Source organism: Uranotaenia lowii, chromosome 2, assembly GCF_029784155.1.
Source record: "Uranotaenia lowii strain MFRU-FL chromosome 2, ASM2978415v1, whole genome shotgun sequence".
Classification (NCBI taxonomy): domain Eukaryota; kingdom Metazoa; phylum Arthropoda; class Insecta; order Diptera; family Culicidae; genus Uranotaenia; species Uranotaenia lowii.
Window position 1 is genome coordinate 228,368,942 of NC_073692.1, and position 26,784 is coordinate 228,395,725.

A 26,784-nucleotide genomic window follows, 5' to 3' on the forward strand; every position below is an offset into this window, starting at 1 on the left:
TGAATTTATCTATTCATTTATTGAATCTTCAGATTAAAAAATATTGAAGGTTAAATCATGCAACGTTTTTAAACGACCCTGTGACGACAGATTGTTGCTAGCTGTCTTCCAGTATTTTCGAAAATAAGGTCCAACAAATTTTTATTATTGATCAAACACTGCTCGTATAAATTTCGCACCGAAACGAGTCGATCCCGATAACGGTTAACGATCGAGGCCAGCTTACTAACAACTCCGGTCGGAAGGCTTTTCAAGCTTTCCTGTTTCTTTTCGAACTTGTTGCTTATGGTTTCCGGATCCAGCACCATATTCTCTCGCCGGAACACGTCCAACAGTTTGTTGTTGATATAGCTTCGTTCATCCTGTTGCATTTCCAAATAAACGCTGGAGGTTTCCGCACTCAACTTCACGTCCAGCTCATCGATGCAGTTGGTAAAGTATATTCCGGCCATGTACATGTTGTGCTCGGTGCTGTTACGGATAAAATCCAAACACGCTGAATCGCCAACGTTTCGGTCGACATCGTCCAGGAGTGATTCTTCGCCATCGAGCGCCAGTTTGACGTAGCTTTCCTTCACGTTGGCCATGTTTTGGTAAAAATCCGAAGTTACATCCGATGCGCTCAATCGGGCCTTGTTGAGTTCTTCAAGAACAAAATCCCGGTAACTTTTGTGGTACGGTTCGGTATTTCTGAGGTCATCGATCACACGCAACGTTTTGGGCCGTTGGCTGGTGACTTTCACCTGGAACAGAAAAAATTATACCGTCAGTTACAAAAGTTAGTGGGGCGGTACCGCCTAAAAATATTGATGAGTTTTTTTGTGAGTAGAAAATTAGAAATTTAAATTAAGTTACTGGAATCTAAATAAACCTGACATCAGAGTTCTGAAAATCAATCAAAAAAAACACTCAGGATGCGTTTCCTGTTGGAAACATTCTGATTGTATAATGGGATAGCGTCTCTCGCAACTGCTTCGCCTGGCTGGTATGCAATCTCGATCAGCGCTCCTATCAGCTATGCAAACCGTTTCGCGTCATTCAGAATCATCTGTTTAGCAAACATCGCATATCGGAGATGAGTGAGATACAAACTGATCCATGCTGAATGTAGCTCACTCAGTATCTGCCTGAATTATATGAAATTCAAAATTATTTTTTGCAGGACGAGAAGAATCAAACAGTTGTGCGGGACACCATAAATTCTCAGTAGTTTTAACGTGACGGACGACAGTTTAATAAGAGAACTTGTAAAAATTGAAAAACCCGGCGAAAGTTAACATCTTTCCCTCACAAACACAACTACAATTTGATTTTGATCAAACTGGTGTTAAAAAACGTTATAACAACAAATAAATTTATTAATTTGCTATATATCAAATTAAAAAAAATACGCTAATGATCGGCTTCATGTATCACTCACTCACTGCCTGATCCATTCACTCCTGATCGAAGACCAACAAGATTCGCCATATGCATTGCGCATTGGTGAGATTCCAATTTGATGATGGTGCTGCACTGTTTTGACAGCAAGCATCGTGCGAGGTGATCTGTATTTTAGCGATGAATTGAACGATCGATGATCGGGTAGGTCCAGTAGCCATCAATAACAAAACCCGACCGCTGTACGTTCAGGTGCGAAGTGCAATCAGAAACATTCATTGAAAATGATTGATATTCAGAACACTGCCTGACATTACGCTTTTACTAAATCACAGTAAGATTGACCATTTTGATCCTTGATGAAGGTGTTAAACGACACCGAAACGTAGGATTGAAGAAGATTAAAATCCTGTAAATCCAATCCAATAATCCAAATTTAGGTTTTTCAAAGAACGTTATCTTGAGAATAAATTCAGATCTTATTTTCTAATAGTATTTTTCTCATGTTTTGTGCTTTTTCTTGAGCAATTTTGAATTTGAATTTCGATTCTGAATTCTGCATTTTGTGCCTGAATGAAAATACAGAATCTAAATTAAGAACAAAAATTTCCAATACTTGTGAATCAAAAATTTTATAACAGAATCCTTAACCAGCAATCTGTTATTTGAATTTGAATCTTTTATTTTCTGTAGGAATTTTTCCTTCAATTATTTATTCCTAGTTCAATGTGTGAATCAGAATAAAAATTCCGTATGATAAATCTCTAATATTTCAATTCTAGATCACCATTATGAAACTTTTTTAAGCTTAAAATCTGCACAAGAGTTACGAGTAACAATTTCAAATTCCAAAATAAACAAAATTGTTTGTAACTTTAAATGTTTTCTCTCAACATTCTTGAATGATAAGTTTCGAACATGAAAAAAAAATTAGTTTCAAATGAAAAACCAAGATTTAAATCAAAATTTTGTCCCAATGATGAACCGTACTGAAAATCAAGAAAAAGAAACTGGATACAGATTCCACAATCCGATCACTGGCAACAAATTTTGATTTTCATATAAGATACACCGGCGTAAGTTGGGGCGGTTCAGTAAATCATTAAAAAAAATCAGCAGTGGATCAATTTTGATAAACATGTTGTTCACAAATGCTGAAGAGATTAGCTTGATAGACGCAAAGCGATGAAAGTCATCACGTAAATTTTTATTTATTTATTTATTTATTTATTTATTTATTTATTCTGATCAACAGATCACATATAGATCCAAATGATGACTTAAAATTAAAATTAAATTAAAACAAAACACTTAGATCTAGCTTAGGGTTACCATGTCCCGCAACACCAAAAAGAGTACATTGAGATAATTTACTCAAAAAGTCAAGAAAAACGATATACAGTAGAAGCCCGCTTAAATGATTTCCAGTTTCTGAGCTCCCGCGTTATCCCAGCCAAGAGGTTGATACAAGACACATATAATTATGGAGTTTTGCGCCCGGATGGTATCCAAAACAGAAGGAAAAGGATGTACATATTCCGTATTATCTGAGCAGGCCTCTACTACTTCGGACTGCCAATTTTTAAGGTTATGAAATAGTTGGATTGTTCGAAGAAATAGCTGTATTTAGTGCTGACAAACCAAAAAAAATTTTTAAAACAATCCATTTCAAAGAAAGGTTTTTTTGACGTTTACATTTCCTTTATAATCATTATTTGAGATTTGTGCGTATTTAAGAATATTAAACTGTGTAAATATTGATTACTGTTAGCATACTCAAAGGCGCTGATCGAGCTTACTTGATTACGACTTAAAATGCAGCTTAATAACAACAAGATGTTAAAGTAATTGGTTGTAGGTTGTATCCCTTTCGTAGTTCTGACGTAGTTCACATAAAATGTGAAACAACTTTATAAAATGTAAGGAATTCGTTAGTTTTCTGATCAAATGTCTTTCAACAAAAAAAAGAGTACATTTGGTAAAATTTCACAAAAAGAAGAGTACGCACATTTCTTGATCGAAAAAGAGTACATGTACTCTTAAAAGAGTACGTATGGTAACCCTAGTCTAGCTACGGGCTCCTCAGCGCACTTAGAACTTTTCTTCGGAAAACATCCCTCGAAACGTCGAAGTCAAAATGCTCGGAAAAGCGGATGAACGACTTCATTGCACCGATAAGGGCGCTGTTTGCTCCATAATTGTTCATTCGAATGGGAACATACAATTGAAGATCCTGATTTCTGAGACCACGGGGTCGCACACTTAGTGGAATAGCTTCCAGTAAAGTGGGACAGTCGATTCGCGATGTTAAGATATCAGCAACGAAAGATGCACGGGTTGCATGTCTACGGGCTTGAAGAGTGTCAATGTCTATAAGGCGGCATCGATTTTCGTAGCTTGGTGAGCGGAAAGGGTCTTGCCAGTTCAGATGCCTAAGGGCGAATCGTAAAAAGCGCCGCTGGATAGCCTCGAGACGTTGAGCGCCGTTCTGGTAGTAGGGGCGCCAGACGGCAGATGCGTATTCAAGAATGGAACGAACAATGCTGCAATATAGGCTTTTCAGGCAATACACGTCCTTGAAGTCCTTCGCTACTCTAAAAATGAAACTAAGACTTCTGGATGCTTTGTTGACTACGTAGTTTGTATGTGTCTTGAATTCCAGTCGCTTATCGAGGATGACGCCCAGATCGTTAATATGGTCCACGCGTGCGATGGGCTGTTCTCCAAGGTAGTATTCCGCAATCAAAGGCTGCCGCTTACGAGAAAAACTGATAACTGCGCATTTGTTACGATTCAATGGCAAGCAATTGATGTCGCACCAATTAGCGAAGAGGTTGAACTGATTTTGCAGAAAATTAATATCGTCGTAGTCGTTTACGGTGTAAAACAGTTTGAAGTCATCAGCATAGCAAAGTTTTGGGCTGTCAAGGAGTGAAAGCACGTCGTTAAAATACATTAGGAAAATAATCGGTCCTAAATGGCTTCCTTGTGGCACACCGGAGGAGGCAGAAAACTGCTTGGAAAAGGTATCACCAGTTCGAACAGTCAGTTTGCGCCCAGTCAAATAACTACGAATCCAGCCAAGTAAAGTACCAGCGAACCCCAAGCGTCCAAGTTTCCCTATGGCAATTTCGTGGTTCACTTTGTCGAATGCAACTGACAGATCGGTGTATATGGCATCAGTTTGAGATTTTGCAGCAAAGCTTTCATGCACAAAAGAAGTGAACGTCAACAAGTTGCTTGTCGTCATTAGAGATGTAATTCTTACAAAACGACGAGATAGGATCCAGGACCACCAATTCGAATAATTTGGCTATCGAATATAAGGCTGAGATTCCACGGTAGTTGTTGACATCTCGTCTATCACCTTTTTTGTGGACCGGGAACATATAAACTTCTATATGGACTGCTGGTGTCTTCACTTACCTCGCCTTATGGGGTAAGTGGGACGGCAGATTTGCCCTTTGATTTCTCGAGAAATTTTCAAGAAATTTGTGTTTTCTTGGTTGAATACGTTACTTTTTTGCTCGAACTGTCCAAAATTTTGAAAAAAGTTCATGGTACTATTAGTAAGGCATCTTTCAATGATTATTGTGTGTTATTTATGTTGCAACACACGAGATCTGATTTTATCGAAAATATATACTTATTCCAGAAAAAACAAGTACTTTTCCCACCTTTTCATGATCCGACTGCTAAATAAATCTAAATTGTATTGTATGAAGGAGAGAAAATTGGAAAAAATGTGTAAACATCAAGTATGTATAAATCCGTCCCCATTTACCTCAGGTAGGGTTTGAAGACAAAATTTTAGTTTTTCTTAATTTTTAACCGTCGTTTCTTTTCCTAACTGGTTGTTTCGAATGAAAGGATTGTTTCAATGTAGAATTTTTCGTTAAGAGCCAGCTAGTTTACGAAAAATTAGCGATTGAAAAAGGTGCACATCAACTACAACATCGTAGTTAAAAATAGAAAATTAACAAAAAGTCACCGTTAACATCCACTATTGTCCGAATCGTATCCCTTTTACAGTTATTGGATAGATTACAAGTAAATTTAACATTCTGCATTAAAAGTTTGAAAAAGCTGTTTTTTCTAAAAATCTTGCAAAATCCGGCCCGTATTTTGCAAGATTTTTAGAAAATCGGTCAATACCAGGAACCGCTATAACTTTTTTTTGTGATAACGCTTATCGTGATGCGATCTAAAGTAGAATCGTTTGCCTTAATTTAAGCTTCGATAATAATACGATAATGAGTATTAAAAAATTTACAATCCGCTAAAAATAATTTTTGATAAGAAATCAGTTTTTATACTTCTCCTGAGTGAAATGTCTTAAAATCCCATTCGCACTTCAGACTCAATGAAAATCGCTACAGCACACAGTGGTTTAAAACTCGAAAAACGTGATCATGGGCTTTTTGATGCCTTAGATGTCAAAATAGCTTAATAACATGTTATCTACAATGTTTCATCATTTTTAATTGCGCACATTTTGTCATTATTTTTTTTCTGATCGATGCACCTGGAAGTTAGATTTTTTTTTATTTTTTGAATTTGTCATCCAATCAAAATAATGTGTTTAGAAAACTTGTAGACAATACAATTTTAAAAAACTTTGTAAAAGACTTTGAAGCTCTATCTTTGAAAACAACAGATTTATAGACAATTTTCTAAAAAATAACCTCAAAAAACGAAATTTTCGTTTAACTTTTTTCAACTTTCGACTTTCGAGTCTTACTTTATATGAGAGAGTTGTAACAATTGTAAAAGTACACAACTTCATTCAAGGTGTTAAGTTTCTATCTGAGAGAGTGGGGAATCATGGGCCACTTTTTTCGTTGTTCCATAACTTCTTTATTATTAACGATAAAGTGAAAATAAAAAATGGTATGCTTTTCTACATTTTCAAGGTATCATAAGCTTTTTTTTTATTTACAATAAGTTATTTTCCCCAGATTCTGACTGTTTTTAAAAAAAGCAATATTTTTTGGATTTTGAAAAATGGTGGGGAATCGTGGGCCACTAAATCTAAATTGATCAAATAACATGCAAAGTTTATGAGTTGACCCAAAACTGTGATTTCATGATTCATTTCGTTATTTTAAAGCAATTTCAGATGATGAAATAAAAAAGAGAGCTGTGTATGATCGCATAGATTCCAAAACCTGGCTCGCGAACGTTTTGGCAAAATTTCTTATATAGGATGGACAAAATATTTTTCATAACTCTTCATTGGCATAGAAAACTTTACAGATAGGAAAACTAATTTTAAGTTCTGAATGTGTATAAAAACATAAAAATATTGGTGATTCAAGATGTGTGGCCCACGATTCCCCACAAGCTATGATTTGCAAATTAGTTGCGTTTGTGTGACTTATTGATGTTTCATCAAAATTTCCTTTTCCACGTGAAAGATCATGAGAAAACAAAGATCATAAGCGTATGAGCATATTTTTGTTATGCACTTTAGGTTCTGCATCGATGAAATTAGCGGGTGATTTTTAATTATGTTAGTAAATTTTTATAACTTTTTTTTAGCTTGATAGAAAAAAGAAGCATATGATGCGTATTTCAGTCAACAGCATACAGGAATATATGCTCACGCAAAGCGAAGACGATGACAGTTTGTTTGAGATTTTTATCTCAACACACTTCTGAGATATTAAAAGTGGCCCACGTTTCCCCATGGCCCACGATACCCCACTCTCCCCTACTTTTTGTGTAGTTACGTTTTAAAATTGCATATTTTCTATGTTTCATATCTCTAAAAGTTGCAAACTTATGAAAACAAAATTATATGCATTTGAAAGGCACATTCTTAATCTTTAATAAACATATAATTTCATTTTTATGTATCAGGTTTTACTACTAAAATCATTTATCTGAAAGATGGTAGTTTTGAAGTTTTTGCTAAGCAAGCCTGGCAATCTCTTGCTGTTTAGTAAAAGGAAGGATGAAATCTTCCTTTTTTTTTTATTACTACCGTTGACAAGTGAAGACGATAGTTCTTAATTTGTTAAGATTGAAGAGTTGGCCCTGTCTAGAAGCGTTAGTTCCATTATAATTAGTAAATCATTTATCTGAAAGAAGGTAACTAGTTTTGAAATAATGGGCATTTTGCGTATTTTACTAACACACATCTTTACAAATGTTGCCACTTTAAAACGGAAGTGGCATAGATGGATGGTTTTGTGACCTTTAATTTTCATGGCTTTCTTTAATGTTTTTCCTTTATTTATAAAGTTTTATTTTTGGTTAAATAGTTGTGAAAGAGAGTAAATTAGAATGAAATATTAAAATTAATATTCATGATCTTCTTCTTCTGATTGTTCTCAATCAAGCATGTAGTTTGCATCGGCAACAAAGGAAAAATGTGGTCTTGGTTTAGATTTTCTTAGGCTTGTTATAAGAGGGTCCGAAGATTCGAGCATCCGATGCATAAGGTCGATGTTCCGCCGCTATTAAGCCTACCCCCATTATGATACCTGAAGGTCGATGTTTGTTGCTTGCCTTGAAAATGTTCGAGTGTGATGTTCTCTAAAATTTCGAATATACTTATTCCTAGACTCTTAAGCGTCTTCGGATAATTGCTCAATGGGTATTAAAAAGTGTTTTACGATTTGATCCCCATGATATAAAAATTTGTGAACTGCTGCGGGTAATAATACCACGGATACAAATTGACTTGTTTCATGGCCGTTTCCTTAGAAAACTTATCGAATTGTTTCACATTTATTTTCTGGCCAGAAGCCAAAACTTGCAGAATAGCACTGCATCGTTGGATAACTTCCAAATCTATACCTTAAATAGTAAAAGTTAGTACAGACAAAACAAATCGTACTCTATAATTATCAGTGATTTCTGCAGATTTTTTAGATTCTTGAAAAAAACGCCTTGATGTATTGTCATCAGATCTTTCAGATGAATGATTTACTAATTATAATGGAACTAGCGCTTCTAGATAGGGCCAACTCTTTAATCTGAATTAAGAACTGTCGTCTTCACTTGTCAACGGTAGGAATAGAAAAAAAAGATTTCATCCTTCCTCTTGCTAAACAGCAAGAGATTGCCAGGCTGGCATTACAAAAACTTCAAAACTACCATCTTTCAGATAAATGATTTTAGTAGTAAAACCTGATACATACAAATGAAATTATATGTTTATTAAAGATTAAGAATGTGCCTTTCAAATGCATATAATTTTGTTTTCATAAGTTTGCAACTTTTAGAGATATGGAACATTGAAAATATGCAATTTTAAAACGTAACTACACAAAAAGTACCATTTAACGTCAAGTTAGAAACTTGACACCTAGAATGAAGTTGTGTACTTTTACAATTGTTACAACTCTCTCATATAAAGTAAGACTCGAAAGTCGCTTTGGAAAAAGTTTATCGAAAATTTCGTTTTTTGAGGTTAGTTTTTAGAAAATTGTCTATAAATCTGTTATTTTGAAAGATAGAGCTTCAAAGTTTTTTACAAAGTTTTTTTTAAATTGTATTGTCTACAAGTTTTCTGAACATATCATTTTGATTGGATGACAAATTCAAAAAATAAAAAAAAAATCTCACTTTCAGGTGGATCGATCAGAAAAAAAAATAATGACAAAATGTGCGCAATTGAAAATGATGAAACATTGTAGAACATGTCATTAAGCTATTTTGACATCTAAGGCATCAAAAAGCCCGTGATCACGTTTTTCGAGTTTTAAACCACTGTGCAGCAGTTCAATCTACGTGAAATGTTGCATGTTACTTGCTTTTGATACAATGCTCGTTATGAGCCTGGAGTTTCATTGAATGTTTAATTTTTATTATTTTCTGGTCCAGCTTTAGTAACCCTGCTGTGCACTGTAATTCTTCCATTTATTCAAGAATAAAATGGAAGAATTACTGTGAAGGTTAAATTATCTTAGCTTCTACAGTTTCCAACCCACTATATTATTTACAATAACCTCTTGAATTCTTTGTTTTAAATTTAAATTTATAGTTTTTAGGAAACAATTATTTTTATGGTTGAATCTTTGATAAATTCGAAATTTTTCCAAAAAATGCATTTCAATCTTTTTGTTGATCTTAAATTTACAAAAATCAACAGTATTGTTGGCAAAACTGAATTACAAATGACCAATAGCGCGTTCATCATATTTTGTTCATCATTTACTTATTTTAGTTATTCTACTGTACACTGAAGTTCTTCTTTATTATTTAATAGAACATTAATGAAGCATTAATTTTACAGCAAAGCAATCATAACTTCTACAATAAGGTTGCTAGAAATTTTCCAGCACTTATGTCGGAACAAATTTCAAATCCTTCTTTTGTCACTCGGAGTTGGAACATCGCGAGGGGGGGACAATAAAAAATAATGCGAAAAACAAATAAATTGGAATAAATTGCACGGAAACTTGTATGCAACCAAATTGCACACTATATCGTTGCACAAAACCTATAAATCAAGTAAATTTTTATCAAATAATTCAATCAAATCAATTAATTTAATTTGTTTTTTGGTCTTGTAAACTTTCAGATTTTGGAATTTTTTATCGAGATTTTCATAAATTACTTAAAACTTTATTTATTTTTTGAAAATTTAGTAGGGGGGGGGGGGGGGAGTGACAAAAGAAGAAATTGATATTTGTTCCAGCATCCGGGGCGGACAAACTGGGCAATTTGTATATTAAAACCTGGCAAAATCCGGGCAATATCCGGGCTAATTTTGTCAAAACTCAGAAATTCCTAGACAAAAGTCAAGAAAAAAAATGTTTTTTTTTCTTTTTGAACTTATCGATAGATTTTGAACCGTATTTTAGGCTTCCAAAAAACCTTTCATGATTATTTTTATAAATCTTGCTCAAAAAATTTCGTTTTGGAGGTGTTTGTTGTTTATTTTTATTTCATTTGCCATATAAAGTGAATAAATCCGGGCTAACCCGGGCATTTTTCAATGAAATCCGGACAACTGGGCAGGGTCGGACGGTTCTTAAATTGAGTATTAAATAATCGGCAAACCCGGATAAAATCGGGCAATCTGGCAACCTTATTCTACAATTTTATGCCAAATATGGTAAAACCACTAGAAATCATTGGTTTGAATTAACCTTAGAAAGCCATAAAACCTAAAAATTTAAAATTGCATAAATCTGGTCTAAAACCATCGATGAAATTGAAATTTCTGAAAAAAATCGTTTTTATCGTTTTGTTGATCATTAATTCAAAAATATCAACAGTATCTCAATTCTTTAGCAAAAATAAAGTTTAAATGATTGATAGAAAATGTATTAACCTTTAATATGAGAAAAAAAAATTAAATTAATGTTATGTAAATTCTATTGAAAACTGGTCTACCTAAAAATGATTAAAATTATTCTGTGGTAAACAAAATTAAAAAATGCCATAAACGAGTAGTATCATCAACAACTTGATTTTTTTATCGTGGAATTATATCAATGAAAAAGTTAAAAAAAAGATTTTTTTAAATTTCGTTGGAAACCAATCAAAGGGTTGTTATTCATGTATTCTAAAATTTCATTTAACCAGAATTAGTTTTTCAAGATATACACATCTGAAAATAAATTCAAGGTACATTTGGATAACACAAATCATAACAAAGATATTCCAAATAAAATTTTTTAAAACATCTTCTATAAATATTTACAGCGTGACCGTGTTAGACGTAAAATAAGAATATTTTGAAACACGAGGAACCAATTTTAGGAATTTCCCTTTCATTGTGAATATAGGTAGACTTTTTTTTAATAAACTAACATAAATATCACTTACCACGCACAAGGCTATCAAAAAACTCAGCACAATTGCCCGCTTCATGTTTCACAAACACCGGGAGGTAGAAATCGAATGATAAAGGAAATGTTCACGATTAGCTTTATATCGCTGCAGGATTCCAAGATTGGAGAACATCGTGTGCAGTACAGAACCGGGTCTTTGAAACCGATTCATCGTAGATAACTGCTTTATCAGTTTTCCTTGTAGATTAAACATTTATGATCTTTCGTTTAGAACCTATGTATGGACAGGCTTCCGAATACTGCAGGTTTTATTGTATTTTTTTGAGAAAGGTTCTCCATCCGGATACTTTTAAAGTGTGGGTTGACTAATTTTTGCTTTTAAACATTTGTTCGAAAGGAAATGCACCACGGAACTGAAGAACTTATCCATAAATTTTGTTTAGAGGACAATTGTAATGCCGTTATCTACAATTCCAACTCAATACGTCAGTTACTGTCCTAAAATTTGAAAGGCTAGAAAACTAGTAATGTGTAAAATTTCACAAATGTTACAAGCAATGAAGAACTCGTTCAATGTCCTAGAAGGCATTCCAATTCTTACAGCTGCTTTCATGATCTGAGACTCACGGAAAACATACTATCATCATGGTTCAACGTCTTAAGAATTTTGAACGGAACCGTTAAAACAATAATAAAAAAAACTCCTTCATTACTAATGACTAGTCGCTGTACATCCGCAATCGGTACACACAAAATTGTAACCTATAAAACGCACGGCCGTCTGGAGACTGATAATCATTGAAACACAGTTCCTCGATAGCTCAAGTTCAATCTGGAAAATCAAAAGGAAAAATGAACGCCGGGTTCATAATCTTTCTCCTCGCCACGAGCGTGTCCGTAAGTATCGATAATACTATTTACGATGCTTATTTTGTTCATTGACGTATTAACCTTTGCTATTATCAGATTACTTTCGCAAATCGTTCCGATACGAATGATGCCGCCGAAAGGTTGAAGGATGCCCAAACCGAGTACGACAACTTTCGCGCCCACATTCAGGATGAGGTTGAGAAGGCAAAACTAGCCTCGAATCAAGGTTTGGTAGACTTCTTAAATGTCGTCGTAGAGATCAAGGAGTTGTTTCTGCAGCAGGCCATCTGGGCCGAGGAGGAAGTGCTGTACCAAATCGATAGCCAAACGCTCTTCCCCGCAATCGAAATCAACTACAAATGTTTGGACTTTTCACGGGTGCTCACCGAAAACAACATGGACGTAGCCGGGGTGGAGTTCAGCAACTGCATCCTGGACGTGGACGATCAGGTTAAGGTGGAAATGGAGCAAGTTCTGAACGAGATGCAGCAGGATGGTGAAGTGGCCGAGTTGAATGTTCTAGGAGCCATGAACAGAACCAACATCATAACCCATCCGGATCAGGTACTGCAGAACATCGAGCGCAACTTGGCCGTTCTGAAAACGCTCGACACACGAATCATAAATGAGCTGAATGTGTCCATAAACACGTTCACTGCCAGATTGGGGCTCATTGGGAAAGCCTATCGCGCCTGTTTAATGGAGAACGACAACATTCTTAAGGCAGCTTTCGATAACATCAGATCGCAGTTGGTTCAAATCTGTAAGGGGCGTCTTATTTAGCAAGTTTCTGAGCAAGCTAACAAAAAATTAATCGTCCGAAAAATTGAAGCAGATGCGCGAAATGAAAAGCGTTAAACAAAAATGAGAGAGGAACATCTGATTCAAAATATATTAGAAGGAAAACATTCACTTCTGATTTAATTTCACTACTGATGACATGGAGCGTACGTTTTTATTTTGGTTCAAGCAATGTTTACATTTTACAAGATTTTTTTGTGGTTTGTTGGCTCCTCTTACTGAAAAGGAGTAGTGGAGCTGTCATATAATATAAACACAGGTTTTGTTTACAAAACTAGAGTTTATCAAGAAAATGAAAATATGTTCATAGAAATTTAAAATGATAAAGATAATAAATAGTAAATGCTCTAATTTGTACTTAGCTGATTTGATTCCTTTGTTGAACAAAGCCTCTTCTTCAGTGACCTGCTTTCCTCTTGAAGAAATCCAAGCAATCTTACTTACTTACTTACTTAATGATCCCGCGCCGATCCTCCGGTGCATAGGGCCGTGGTAAAAGACCTCCACTGTTGACGATCCGGAGCCAGTGTCTTCACCTGGTCCCATGGATTTCAGCGGCTAGGCTTCGCCGCCACGAGTTTCTGGGTCTGCCTCTTCTTCGATGACCTTCTGGAATCTAGCGCCTCTCTGCAAATCTCGTTTTCATCTTTTCGCAGCGTGTGCCCAATCCATCTCCACTTACGTTCCCGAATCTCGATTTCTAGCGCCCTCTGATGACACCGGCGATGAAGTTCCTCATTCGAGATCCAGTTGCCAGGCCACCAAGCGCGGATGATATTCCGCAGGCAGCGGTTTACAAATACTTGCAGTTTTCGCGTCGTCACCGCGTATGTGCACCAAGTTTCGCACCCGTACAGCAATGCGGATATGACGTTTGAGTTGAAGATTCGGATTTTCGCGTAGAGTTTCGTTCGTAGAGAGATCTGGCGTGACCGCCAGATGTTTCACAGACTCGGAAATGCAAAACGGGCCTTTCTGATCCGGGTTTCGATGTCTTTCCTGGTATCACCATCAGGCGTTATCTGGCTACCAAGATACTGGAAGCACTCCACTTTCTCAACTTGTTGCCCAGCTACCATGAATCTGGAGGGATTTGCTGTGTTGATCTCTATCGACTTGGTCTTTCCGACATTGACTTTGAGACCTGCTGCCTTGGAACTTTCGGTGAGGTCGTCGAGTTTGCTCTGCATGTCCGGTTGTGTTTGGGCGAGCAAAACAATATCTTCAGCCAGGTCAAGGTCGTTCAGTTGCTCCATTGTTGAAGGATTCCACGGCAATCCTTGGTTCGGTGCACAGTCAATCGATCTAGTCAGAATCTCATCCATTACGATTAGAAAAAGTAGCGGTGATAAGATACATCCTTGTCTCACTCCAGCAGTTACCGAGATTGGTTCGGACAAGACACCGTCGTGCAAGACCTTGCACGAAAATGCTTGTATTGTGCTTCTATGAGATGGACTAGTTTCTCTGGTACTCCTCTTCGCCTTAGAGCCGCCCAGATGTTTTCATGGTTAAGTCGGTCGAATGCTTTTTCGAAATCAACGAACACCAGCAGAAGAGAGTCCTGGAACAATCCAGTATGATTCGTAGCGTTGTGATGTGGTCCACACATGATCGTCCGGATCGGAATACAGCTTGTTGCCGTCGGAGTGTAGCGTCGATTTTTTCCTGGATCCTGTTCAGGATCACTTTGCAGAGTACTTTGAGGGTTGTACAGATCAACGTTATGCCTCGCCAGTTACCGCACTCTGTCAGGTCTCCTTTCTTCGGGACCTTTACGAGGATACCCTGCATCCAGTCGGCCAGGAATGTTGCAGTATCCCAGATGTCAGCGAAAAGACGGTGCAACATTTGTGTTGACAGGGCAGAGTCGGCTTTCAGCATTTCAGCAGGGATGCAATCGATCCCAGGTGCTTTGTTGGATTTCATGACTTTGATTGCCGCTTCTATTTCAGCCAGCGAAGGCGCTTCCGAGTTGACGCCATTTATGCGACTTACTGTTGGCGCTACGAGCTGCGGGTTCTGTTGGCCATCGCTATTCGTGACTCGGAAGAGTTGTTCGAAGAGCTTAGTCCATCGTTTGAGCTGATCTGTTCGATCGGTCAATAACTGACCTGCTCGGTCTTTCAGCGGCATTCTTGCATTAGTCCTTGCACCACTGAGGCGCCGAGAAATGTCATAAAGTAATCGGATATCTCCATTGGCGGCGGCTCTTTCTCCCTCTTCGGCTAGGGAGTTTGTCCAGGTTCTCTTGTCTCGTCTACAAGCTCGTTTAACTGCCTTTTCCAGCTCCGCATATCGTAAGCGGACGGCTGCTTTGGCTGACCCGGTACATGCCTGCTCAATTCCAACTTTCGCCTTTCTCCGATCATCGACCATCCTCCAAGTTTCATCCGACATCCATTCACTTCTTCTTCCAAAAACTTTACCGAGAGTACCATGGCTCGTCGTGGTATAGGCATTCTTGATTCCACACCACTGTTCTTCGACTGTTCCGTCTGTCGGCAATTCCGAGGCTTGGGATTCTAGCTGTTCAACGTATGCCCTTTTCACCTCTGGATTCTTCAACCGGCGGACGTCGTATCGACACCCAACTTTCTCCTCGCGCCGTTGGACACGCGCAACTCTCAGTCGTATCTCGCCAAGGACGAGGTGCAATGTCTGCGCTTCGTTTGTTGCGGACATCAAGAAGGCTCCTTCTCCATTTTCGGCTGATGCAGATGTGATCAATTTGATTTTCTGTTCGGCCATCTCGGGATACCCAAGTGACCTTATGTGCTGGTCGATGGGGGAAAAGCGATCCACCGATCACCATGTTGTTGTTGCCACAAAATTCTTCAAACAGCTCTCCGTTTTCGCTTATCTTTCCTAGGCCATGGCGCCTTCGCATTTCATAATCATTTTGAAAGTTCTCAGCATTATTAAAACTTTGAATTTCATTTTGATGCATTTTAGCTTAGACTAGTAACTGCATGATAAAAATACTTATTTAAAAAAATTGGTGATTGTCCGAAAAATATATTTACACCAACAGTGTTAGTATAGGATAATAAAAGCTATATAAAGTTTGTAGGTGATATCATTTAGCAAATCCGTCCTACTGGGTTAAGTTTTTTACGGCGATGTGAGAAAGTATGTCATCTAACCCTGCTGTTGCATGATGCCCCGTTTGACGGTATCTCGTATTTGTTCCGCAATGTGTTAATAAGCATCTTCTTCACACATCGAAAAATCAACAAAAATGCACGGATTAAAATAGATCTCGATGACCAGTATTCCCTAAAACACTATCAATATCAACATACCTTCTTATTGAAATGAAATTATTCAAGGATCATCGAAGAAAAATGCGACCGCAAAAAAAAAGAAAAAAAAACGACCGCACTCGAGGTAGGCCCACTTTGCTCGCCAAGTTTACCTTTTGACAAAATCTATATTTAATCATATTTTGTCGAGCACGTGGAAGACATAGTTAAAGCGACGCATGGCCAATATTGCGTTTTTACGATTTGCACGGTATTTGATTCTTAGATAGCATGAATAAGTAATCTAATCTGGACCGAATTAGCACAATAAAAAAAAAAGTTCCACTTATAAAAGCACTGTTACATTCTGCGAAGACATCAATTTCAATTCGATCACATTGCGATTTCGTTAACCATTTTCTCCACGAAATATAGCAAACATGAAGCTGTTCATCGCTTCTATTCTACTGGCTTTTGTGGTAAGTGCAACACTAATTTGAAGTTTAATTTCCGTTGACTTATTTCCCATTCTCTGTTCTAGGCCCTTGGATCAGCCCAATCTCGCCAGTCATCGATCGATGCATTGACAAAACTGCGTGAGGCCATTCCAGAGGTCAAATATGCCCAGGACTCGGCCATCTTGAAAGTGTCCGAAGCAAAACAGAAGGCATCGACTGCTTTAAACAACTTCTACCACAATGTGTTCGTCACCAAAACGGATCTGTTGCAACAAATCATTAAGGAGGAATCGGAAGTTATGGAGTACGGCAAAGCCTTAGACAGCTGGTGCTGGGAGAACAACGAGCCCATGCTCCTGGGTATCATGGGATGGATCGGAAACGACTTCTCCGATTGTATCAAGGCTCTAGACAACAGCATCTCCGGTATCGTTGCCACCATCTACGGTCAGTTCCAAACAGACGAGAGCAACATCAACAAGTATAGCCTGTTCGAGGTATTCGATAGACGCAACATCATCAACAATCCGCAATCAGTTCTCGATGCCATCTCTAATTTGCAACTGAACGTAGATGAATCTGCACCGGAGTTCGATCAAACTATTAGTCAGTTTGAGGATGATTTGGACGCCAAAATTCCATCGTACACCAGCTGTATGAACCAGAAGATGACAATGCGCCGCATGCAAATTCAAATGTTGAAGGATGAAACTCAGCGTTGTTTAGAGCAGCAGTAATCAATCATGCATGTTTCTCTCGTAGTAATTATTCTTTGACTCAATACTACCAGATAATATTAGAGGATAACTTTGCAATAGATTTCTGTTAATATGATAGACGACAAACTAGCTTTCAAATTAGATCACGAAAATATCCCTATAAATATTGTTAAAGTTTTTACTATTTTCAATTACCAAAATAAAGCTATAATTTACATAAATAATAGGCATTTCGTTCCTCCTCAGATCCTTTCTGCATCCCCAAACCAGTGGTTCTTCATCATCGCCTACTCTTCTAGACGGAAGCGGCAGTTTCCTGATTATGATTTGGCTCGTCGTTATTACCAATATTCCACGGGTCGACCACCACATCTTGTTCTTGGTGCACTTCACAGGGTTTCGATTCATCAATTAATATTCTGCTCAGAAAATCCTATTAATTGAATCTTTATATGAAAAATATAGAATTGGGACTTACAAATTATATTTGTAAATCTTCTCGTTTTCCAGAAAAAAAAATCAGTTGTTTTTAACGAAGCTTAATTGTAAGATTCGAATAGTCTTCTCGTGATTTGGAGGATCAAGGTTCTGAGCCGAATAGGATTGTACCATTTGGTATCGGGTCGCATACAATTGCCGATTACTCCACGATGAAATAACTTACAAAATTGGTACACATATGTTTTTAAAGTTTTTAATAATCTTTATGGGGAAAAAAATTATATTATTTCATTTTGCGAATACCTCCCATCAATTTCTACATAGATTCAAAGTCACCAGTATCGGCCATTTCTTCCACAACTCCGCCATATTAGATGATGTTTTGATTAATTTACCACCCTGTTTCAATTCACTCTTGACTAAAGGGTGATACGGTCTAAATTTGGTCAATATCAACTTGACGTATTATTTCAATTTTGCATTTAAAAAACCTGTACACTCCTCATTTTGAAGGTGAGTGTGTAGAATGTTGCTCCTATTTTGATTTTGGAATTCACTCTTCAGTTGTCAAATCAAGTTGGCTATCGACTTACAGGAAGGTAGTGACTCTAAATTGCGATGATAAACAAAATACGACGGCCAAAGCGCGATCCCGGAGGCTGTACACGACGATGCTGACGAAGTTTGACTGCGTGGTAATGGACGACGAAACCTACGTCAAAGCCGACTACAAGCAGCTTCCGGGACAGGAGTTTTATACGGTAAACGGAAGGGGAAAGGTAGCAGATATTTTCAAGCACATGAAACTGTTAAAGTTCGCGAAGAAATATCTGGTTTGGCAAGCCATCTGTACCTGTGGCTTGAAAAACAGCATTTTCATGGCTTCCGGGACTGTCCAAGAAATTTACGTGAAACAGTGTTTGAATAAACGTCTGCTGCCTTTCCTGAAGGAACACGGTTTTTCCGTTCTGTTTTGGTCGGATTTGGCATCTTGCCATTACGGTGAAAAGGCCATGGAGTGGTACGCCGCCAACAACGTGGTTCCCAAGAACAAGAACCCTCCCAACACGCCAGAGCTCCGCCCAATTGAGAAATACTAGCGGAACTTAAAGAAGACCAAAAAAACTGCTAAGGACGAGCAGCAGTTCAAGGCAAACTGGCTTTCTGAGGCGAAGAAGGTGGACAAGGTGGCTGTACAAAATCTGATGGCAGGTGTTAAGCGTACACACTAAGATTGCATTTATCCCGCTCGGGACCATGATTCTCCGTATCACAGGAACACTGCTCAATTCGAACGAAATTCGAATGAGAACTCACTCGAATCTCGGGACGCCTCAACTCTCCTGAAATCCGAGACAAACTTGCTACGAGAGCACAGGAACTCTAACAAACCCAGTGAATTCAGGACAGTGTTCTCCTGAATCGCAGTAGATACATTTCTTGTCAAATTTCCCATCTCTTTCTACCCTGTTTCAAAAAACAACCGGATTTCTTTTTCTTTCTCGCCAGTGCACAAAATAAAAACCCGCGAAAGAGTTCAGTTCGCCATTTTTCCTTGCGGTATCCGTTCGTTGTTGTTATTTAATGGATCCAACAGCGTATTTATTAAATTTATTTTTGAACGTTTAAATCCTGATTATTTAAAATCATACTCGCATAATACCCGACGCATATTTTGAAGCGACTTCCAGCAGCTCCATCAAATCAACAACTGGAACGCCCTAGCAGCAGATCATTCAACAGGACGTGAAAATGCAACAAGAGCAAACAGTAAGCGGCGACCTCAGCAGTGAGATCCATCGTTATGCTGGAGTTTTGGCCGACCAATCTTTCACCATATCATACGAAACTAGGTGCAGGGGCAGGAGGTATTCATATTTTTCATTTTAACTTTGACAAAAAACATGAAAACAACAAATGAACTCAAACTTGAATTGTTTTTTTCCTGATTAGATTCGTTGGTACGACCGATGCTGTTTAGTCCCCAGAAGGTCAGGAAGAATTTTGTCAACAGCTCGCCACCACTGGATCGGGAACCAGGGACGAAAAACCACCAGAAGGCAATGACATCGATGAAGTACAAGAGCAGTACAGTAAACAAAGCCAATGAAGCAGAAGCTCCAGACCATCCATACTTCCATACCCAGCAACAACCGTAGGGATTGTAGGTGCCAGTTAACGTAGTTTCGCCAACACCAAAGAACTCTAAACAATTAGGCGAAACCAAAGTGCTTCGGTAAAATTGCTCTAGGCTCAAGTTTAGGGATTTCCAAAACTCAAGAGTAACTGCTATTATTCATCAAAAAAAGTTTTGTGTGTTTAACCAAGCGTTCTCGTCAGAGCTTAATGGACTTTAACCCCAATCAAAAGTTAAATTCGTTTTTTAATTTTTGCAGATTTTTACGAAAGATATTCGTGCATCTCTAGGTACCTAAGAACAGAATTCAGGTTCGAACTCCCTGTACGCCAGTGATTGAATTTTGCTGAGCATGAATTGATCAACCATCTCTCGATCAACGGTTTACTCGGAAGCAAAGGTTGCTTTGAGGCAGCGAAAACGACAAAACCGATTATGCATACGCTCTCAACATGACCCGACTTCATGAAGCAATGGAAGCAATATTAGTGATGCGCGAGCGCTCAAGAGCCGCTCATTTGAACCGGTTCTTCAAAAAGAACGAACGACCCGTGGCTCTTAAAAAAACCGTGACCCGCCGTTCGTTCGTTCTTTCCAAAAGAGCCGGTTCAAATAAACAGCTCTTGCCCGGTAAATTTGAATCGGCAGAGAGGTAACTCAAATCGCCAGAGGGATCGTAACGATCTCTCTGGCGATTTTGCATCATCACATCGTTAGAGAGGAACACACCATACGCGTGCCTTGGGTGAGTGCCACGAATTAAGCTAAGACACGCCCTCCAGAGAAACACATGAACACAATCCGAATCGTGTTTGTATGTTTCCCTCCGAGACGCGTGTTCGCCTGCCTGAGAAGTCGACAGCTACGATTGAAAGCACACACGGGACACGGGGACAAAATGCGACCACACCGTACGAGTGTACGATTCAAATTGATTTCGCATGTACGCATTCGTATTTGTTGCCTCTAGGTATCTCGGCAGGACAAACCGAGTGAAAATATTTGCGTTCTTGGAGTGTCGCCGAAGTTATCCGTTTTATTCTAAGTTCGGTGACTCAACTCTCAATTTTTTGCATGCTCTGTCGATTTCTGAGAGGACGCGCTTACTGGGTGGTTGCTCTCCCATCACCAAACAAGCAACACAAACTGAAGAGCGGAGAACAGCAGAAATCCGTTCGTTCGCTCTCCCTCGGTGGGTGGTGGGTGGTTAAAAAAGAGCTACAGGCAGGGTTGCCAACTATTTTTCAGAAAAGTCTGGAAGATTTTGAAAAAATGTCTGGAATTGTCTGGACACCAAAGTTTTGAAGGTGGCTCCCTTTTTTTTGGTCCCCATAAGGGGCCGTTCACATACCACGTGGACAACGTAGGAGGGGGGGTATGGAAATGTCCACGCTTGTCTACGGAGAGGGGGGTAGGGGTTTGGGTCATGTCCACGTGGACATACTTACTTTCAAAATATTTTCAAAAGGTAAATAAATATTAAGAAGTTTAAATCAAAATCTTCAAATAGTATACCTTTCCAGTTTAAGTTTAAAAAGTAAGCAGCTACTTGAAAGCAAGTGATAAATATGGTAATAACGAAATTTAAAAATTTTAATTTTTAAAGGAAATTCTTATTCGGTTTTTCAAAATCAACCATTTGAATAACAAAAAGGCAAAAAGTGGTGTTTTCTAACTTTTAGTCATAGGTATTTAAAATAAAAACTTTTTTAAATCTGTCCACGTGGGAGGGGGGTAGGGGTTTGCCAAATGTCCACGCTTGCCCACGGAGGGGGAGGAGGGTAAAAAATCTCATTTTTCTGTCCACGTGGTCCACGGCCCCTAAGATCAATTTTGCAAGTTGCAATACACGCAGCGGAATGATTTTTGATTTCAAAGAAAAGTGCCGAATTTTTTCCTTTGATTATGGTTTAAACAGATATTGCTTTGGTTAAAAGGTATTTTCCTTGGTTTTAAAGAATCTTTCTTTTCAATCAAAATCTTGATGCTTTGAAACAAAAAACATCAAAAGAGCAAAGTTGTTTTCGTTTGCTACAATGTTATTTAGATTTAGATTTGGTTCATTGAACCATTTTCCTTTTATTATAATTGTAAGAAATATTTTCTGTTGATCCGAAGTTCCTATTAGGAATTTTGAATAAGAAAAACAAAGAAATTAAATCATAAATTGGTTCACTATAATTGAATCTTCCGGTCCTAATTTTGGCCTGACGGCATTCTTCTTGGGTCGCTCAATAGACTTCCGGAAGCAACTCCGGTTGCTAGCTTGATTGGTCATCCAACTGGTCAATGACGCTGAAAATTGGGCCAAAGATAATCAGGATTTGGGGTGGAACCAGTCGTGGTCCTGTAAAAATGCAAGATTTTATATGAAATCTTACATATTCACTTTTAGATTAACGGATTAACATACACTTACCATTTTTCATCAAGAATTATCCTAAATAGCTGTCTCTTATTCGAATTATTCGCATTCGATTTTTGCTCAATCCAAAATATCTTCCGAGTTTGAAGTTTCAATTTAAAGCAAATATTCCTTTCTGTTGAAAACATTTTTTTTTTGGTTGAAAGAAAACTCAACTCAATAAAAAGTGCAAGTGGACAAATATCTTTTGAATCCAACAATTTGTTCAAAATCAAAGTCCAAAATTATTCAGTTCAAAAAATTAATTCTTTCTTTCCAAAATTTTTCTTTCGAATCATAATTCGAATCAATAATTTATTGATTCAAAGAAAACAGGAATTTGATTAAAAAAACTGAATATTTTGAATCAAAGTCAGTTTTGATTTGTTTCAAAATCCAAGTTTTCTCTGCGTTTCGTATTTTTCTGTCACTATACCAGTCACGTGCTCTGAATGACTCTCAATTGAACATTCATCTTCAAAGCATTTGCCAATATTAATAAGTTGCGAACACTTTTGAATTTATAATTCATGAAATCTATCATTTCCTGTCATATTACACCATGGCCAATTTGAATTTTCATAGTTTATTATAATTATTAATGTCAAACCCAAAAGTCTGGAATTGTCTGGAAGAAATGTCAAAAGTCTGGAAGTCTGGAAACCTAAAAAAATGTCTGGCAAAAGTCCAAAAAGTCTGGAAGATCCAGATAAAATCTGGAAGGTTGACATCCCTGGCTACAGGACGGCTCGAAAAAAAAACCGAACAGAGCATCCGAGCCGAGCCGTTCATTTGATCAAATTGAACGGCTCTCCATACTCCGCTCTTGCCGTTCAGATTGTGAACCAGAGTTGAGCGAGTCGAGGTTCTTTTTTGAGCGGTTCTTTTTTGAGCCGTTCTTTTTCGAGCCGTTTTTCGACTCTTTTTTGAACCACCACCCAGCACAGCACGGTTCCTTTGGTTCGAGAGAACGATCGAACGGCTTTCTGCTGTTCTTCGCTCCTCAGTCTATGTTACCTATGATTTGATGGGCGAAGAACCAACAGCTGCTAATTTGAAGCAAAAGCAGATCAACACACAAAAGAGGGATGCGCTGGATTGTTTGATTTTTCAGCCATATCTCGTAATCCGTATACGTATTCGTATACAAAATTAACAAAATTCAAATACTCGAAAAATGTGAGCCTATAATGTAATTTTAACTTTAATTTGGATAATGTGAGAAAGCTGCTAAAGTGTGCTAGAGATAAATGAACAAAAATTGAGGACTCCAGCGGATGTGTTTCTGTGCAATTAGTAGTGTATAGTATCGGTAGTAAAATAATTATAATCATTATGAAATGGATAATGTGGTTAATTCGTTAGATTTATGCGTTTAATGGTTAATAACATTATTAAATAACAAATTCTCTATTAAGCGTGTAAATACGATAAAAAAAAACAGAACGCTAAAATTCGAGAGAGAAAGGTAAACGTCAGAAAAACGCTAGATCTCTCACGTTTCGAAGATAGATCGACAAACGCTTGAGCTTCAGTTTATAGGAGATTCTTAATGGAGGATGCACGCGAGTCGCTTTGCTCTTCATTATTAGCAAGGGCCGTCACGACAATGGCGCAGTTAAGACGCTCCCAAATGGTAAGTTTTCTTCTGGAGATCTGGAGTCGAATTTCTTGCAAGTTATGGTGCAAGAAATTGGAAGCAAAGTGGATAAAAGGATAATGAATTGAGCTGGAAAAAGAATTTTGAAAAAAGTATTGAAATGAAAAAAAAAGAGGCAGTAAAAAAAAAAAAGAATTAAGCCTAGTAATAGAAAAATAGCTATATTGAAAAAAAAGGCAGTGAAAAAAAATGAAGCCTGACAAAAAAAAAAATCGATGTATAGTTAAAAAGAAAGGCAGTGAAAAAAAATAAGCCTGGCGATAGAAAATACTTAAAAAAAAAGAAAAATGGCAGTGAAAAAAATGCAGCCAAGTATTTCAAAAAAAAAAATTATATTGAATAGAATGGCAGTGAAAAAAATGAAGCCTAACAAAAAAAAAAAAAAAATGATAGAATGGAATAACAAGGCAGTGAAAAAAATTAAGCCTGATTGAATTAAATTTAAAAATAAATAGCGATCCATATGAAAATTAAAAAATAAGACAAAATTAATCTCATTGAATGAGTAAAAGAATTTTCTGATGAGAATTAATAAAAGTTAAAATGCAAATAAAAGATTTGAAAAAAAAATCTCGATGAGAGGTGAAAAAAAATTGCATAAATGTGAAATTTTATCAAAAAAACAAATTGAGAAGCTGACATTAATAAATATTTGTAAAAAGAAATAAAAATCACGAAGAATCGTTAAAAAAAAAAAAAGTTTAAAAATAAAGCGAATCGAAGTAGTAAAAAAAAATTTATAAAATTATGTTACAAATCAATTTAAAAAAAAAAATCATTGAAAATCTAATAAAGAAAAAAACTAAACTAAAGTTCAAAAGTTATTTTTATTAAAGGGTATTCAAAACCATGGAGCCTATAAAAAAAAAACAAACAATATGTATAAATGAGTACAAAAAGAACGGGTACATATAATAACAAAAAAAAACATTCAAGGAGGAAATTTGATGATCACAAATCAGAATACTTAATAAAAAAAAAAAAAAATACTTAAAACTTGATGGGAAAAGTGGATATAATGAAGCAGAAAGAAGCCATGAACAAAATAAAACACAAATGAAATAAATTTACACGTTTAAAACAAAGTTTTAAAAATGAGTTAAAATGAAAATGAAAATATGTTTGAACTTAAATTATACAAATCAATATTTAAAATATGATAAGTTTAAAAATCGAGACTGAATAATTTAATAACGGTGGAATAGCGAAAGGCTACTCAGGTGGCAAGATTAGGTGAAAATTGGACACTGAATAAAATAAATATGTATTCAACATACAACTTAATTAAAAAAAACGGTGAAAAAGTTTAAAGAAGCAGTTTAATGACATAATGGGTAACAAATAAAAAAAAATCCAATGTAAAAAAAAGGAATTGAAGCATGAATAACGAATGACTTGCTCACAGAATATATAATTTAAATTTCAATATAAAAAAAAAATAAAAATATTGTTGGACGTCATTGCGTCCACCTCATTTGTTAGAACGGTGTTGAAGTTGTATTCAAATTTTGAAAGTTTATTAAGTTGTTATTGTTGTTGAAAGGTCACCTCAAAATGATAGAGAAATGGTAATATTAGTTCTATGCCGCAGTAGTTATTTTCATGTAAAATAAACTAGAAACTGAATAATTTCGTAGCTTTCAGATAACATAAGGAAGCTTAGAACAAAATAATTCAAAACAAAAAAGCCAATGAGGTAAAAGTATAAAGGAGGTCAATCAGAAATTCAATCAAAAAGACAATGATAGTTTTTTTATGAGCAATACAATAGAACCATGAATTAAAATAATAGTTTTTGAGTTATAAATTAAAGCCAAAGAAGGTTGAAAAAAAAAATTAATATAAAAGTGGTGGAATATTTGGGCACTGATGTCAATGGTACAGTATAAAGACGAAATTATCCCAAGTAAAAATGATAAAACTTATCTGAGTTGATGAAAATAACCAAAAATGTTCAGCATATGATGATGTGCAGTTAAAAAAATTGAGACACAAACAATTCATAGATGTGTTGAACGGTTTGGAGACATCTTGTAGCGAAAAAAAAATGTGGCATAACTAAATGTTCAACATACTAAGAAGAAAATATGACTTCTCTTTATGGTTTTAAAATTTTTCTAAAAAAAAAAAAAAAATAAATAAATTAATAAATAACATGAAACGAAATACGAGCTTAAGAAAGATGAACAAACCTTTCGTAATTTTGATATGATTGTTCACGACCCCCAGCTACTCTAATCAACGCATCAAGAGTGAGAAATTGTCTGAAAAGCGAAAACGGAAGATTCATAATTTAAGCAAATCAGTGATAAATCAACATAAAATGAAACTTTAACCCTTCGTTGCATAAAGTCACAAATTTGCAACAATTAATGTATGGAAAAAGTGAAAAATCGTATTTTATTTTAATGTTTTTTTCTTGATGTACTCATCATTTCCAACTGTTAAAAATGATTTTTAAGAAAAAAATCATGAAATGAAGGGTAAACTGTGGGTAAAACGAAATCTTACTAAAATTTTATCAGTTATATAAGAAATAAGATGCCACAAATTAAAAGTTTAGTGATTTTTTTTTAAATATAGCATAAATTTCAGTTGTCTTGCTCACAGATGATTCAATTCTAGTTTCACAAAAAAAAAAATGATTGGACGGCATTGCGTCTTACTTATTCGTTAGAAGGGTTCTGCAGTTATATTAAAATTTTGCAAATTCACTATGAAGTTGAATTTTTTGTCTAAGATCTCCGAAAAGAATAGAAAAATAATAATATGAGTTGATTACTGCAGTAGATCCTTTAGAATAAACTTTCTAATTATCCTTGCAGAAAAGTCTCAAGTATCGCTTGATATTTATAGTATTATTTTGTTTTGATTCAAAATCTCTCACTCATTAGAACCAGCAAAATTAAGAACGATA

The 26,784-nt window shown here is 36.4% G+C and overlaps 3 protein-coding genes across 5 annotated transcripts; 2 read left to right on the forward strand and 1 right to left on the reverse strand.

The window, feature by feature from the left end:
* LOC129747402 (uncharacterized) lies at positions 1-11,250 on the reverse strand. The gene is made up of 2 exons (XM_055741609.1): positions 11,167-11,250; positions 1-743 (listed from the first exon to the last, which is right to left on the reverse strand). The coding sequence occupies exons 1-2, from the start codon at positions 11,209-11,211 to the stop codon at positions 69-71; spliced, it is 720 nt and encodes a 239-aa protein (XP_055597584.1). The 5' UTR covers positions 11,212-11,250; the 3' UTR covers positions 1-68.
* Positions 11,251-11,907: 657 nt separating this feature from the next.
* On the forward strand, positions 11,908-13,160 carry LOC129747401 (uncharacterized). Its single transcript, XM_055741608.1, has 2 exons — positions 11,908-12,029; positions 12,099-13,160. The coding sequence occupies exons 1-2, from the start codon at positions 11,985-11,987 to the stop codon at positions 12,783-12,785; spliced, it is 732 nt and encodes a 243-aa protein (XP_055597583.1). The 5' UTR covers positions 11,908-11,984; the 3' UTR covers positions 12,786-13,160.
* A 3,260-nt stretch (positions 13,161-16,420) lies between these two features.
* LOC129747405 (uncharacterized) lies at positions 16,421-17,617 on the forward strand. Of its 3 annotated transcripts, none has more exons than XM_055741614.1 (3): positions 16,421-16,527; positions 16,590-17,267; positions 17,472-17,617. In XM_055741614.1, exons 1-2 carry the CDS (start codon positions 16,489-16,491, stop codon positions 17,241-17,243), a joined length of 693 nt encoding a protein of 230 aa, XP_055597589.1. In that variant the 5' UTR covers positions 16,421-16,488; the 3' UTR covers positions 17,244-17,267; positions 17,472-17,617. The 3 variants fall into 3 exon arrangements, with proteins under 3 accessions (XP_055597589.1, XP_055597590.1, XP_055597587.1); XM_055741615.1 differs by having other exon boundaries at positions 16,590-17,251; XM_055741612.1 differs by lacking the exon at positions 17,472-17,617 and having other exon boundaries at positions 16,590-17,429.
* The last annotated feature ends 9,167 nt before the right edge of the window (positions 17,618-26,784 follow it).

Excerpts from the sequence above, each read along its gene's own strand:
- LOC129747401 (XM_055741608.1), top strand. The coding sequence starts at position 11,985 with ATGAACGCCGGGTTCATAATCTTTCTCCTCGCCACGAGCGTGTCC. Across the intron at positions 12,030-12,098 it reads TCCTCGCCACGAGCGTGTCC|ATTACTTTCGCAAATCGTTC; the intron begins GTAAGTATCGAT and ends TGCTATTATCAG.
- LOC129747402 (XM_055741609.1), bottom strand. The coding sequence starts at position 11,211 with ATGAAGCGGGCAATTGTGCTGAGTTTTTTGATAGCCTTGTGCGTG. Across the intron at positions 744-11,166 it reads TTTTGATAGCCTTGTGCGTG|GTGAAAGTCACCAGCCAACG; the intron begins GTAAGTGATATT and ends TTTCTGTTCCAG.
- LOC129747405 (XM_055741614.1), top strand. The coding sequence starts at position 16,489 with ATGAAGCTGTTCATCGCTTCTATTCTACTGGCTTTTGTG. Across the intron at positions 16,528-16,589 it reads CTATTCTACTGGCTTTTGTG|GCCCTTGGATCAGCCCAATC; the intron begins GTAAGTGCAACA and ends TCTCTGTTCTAG.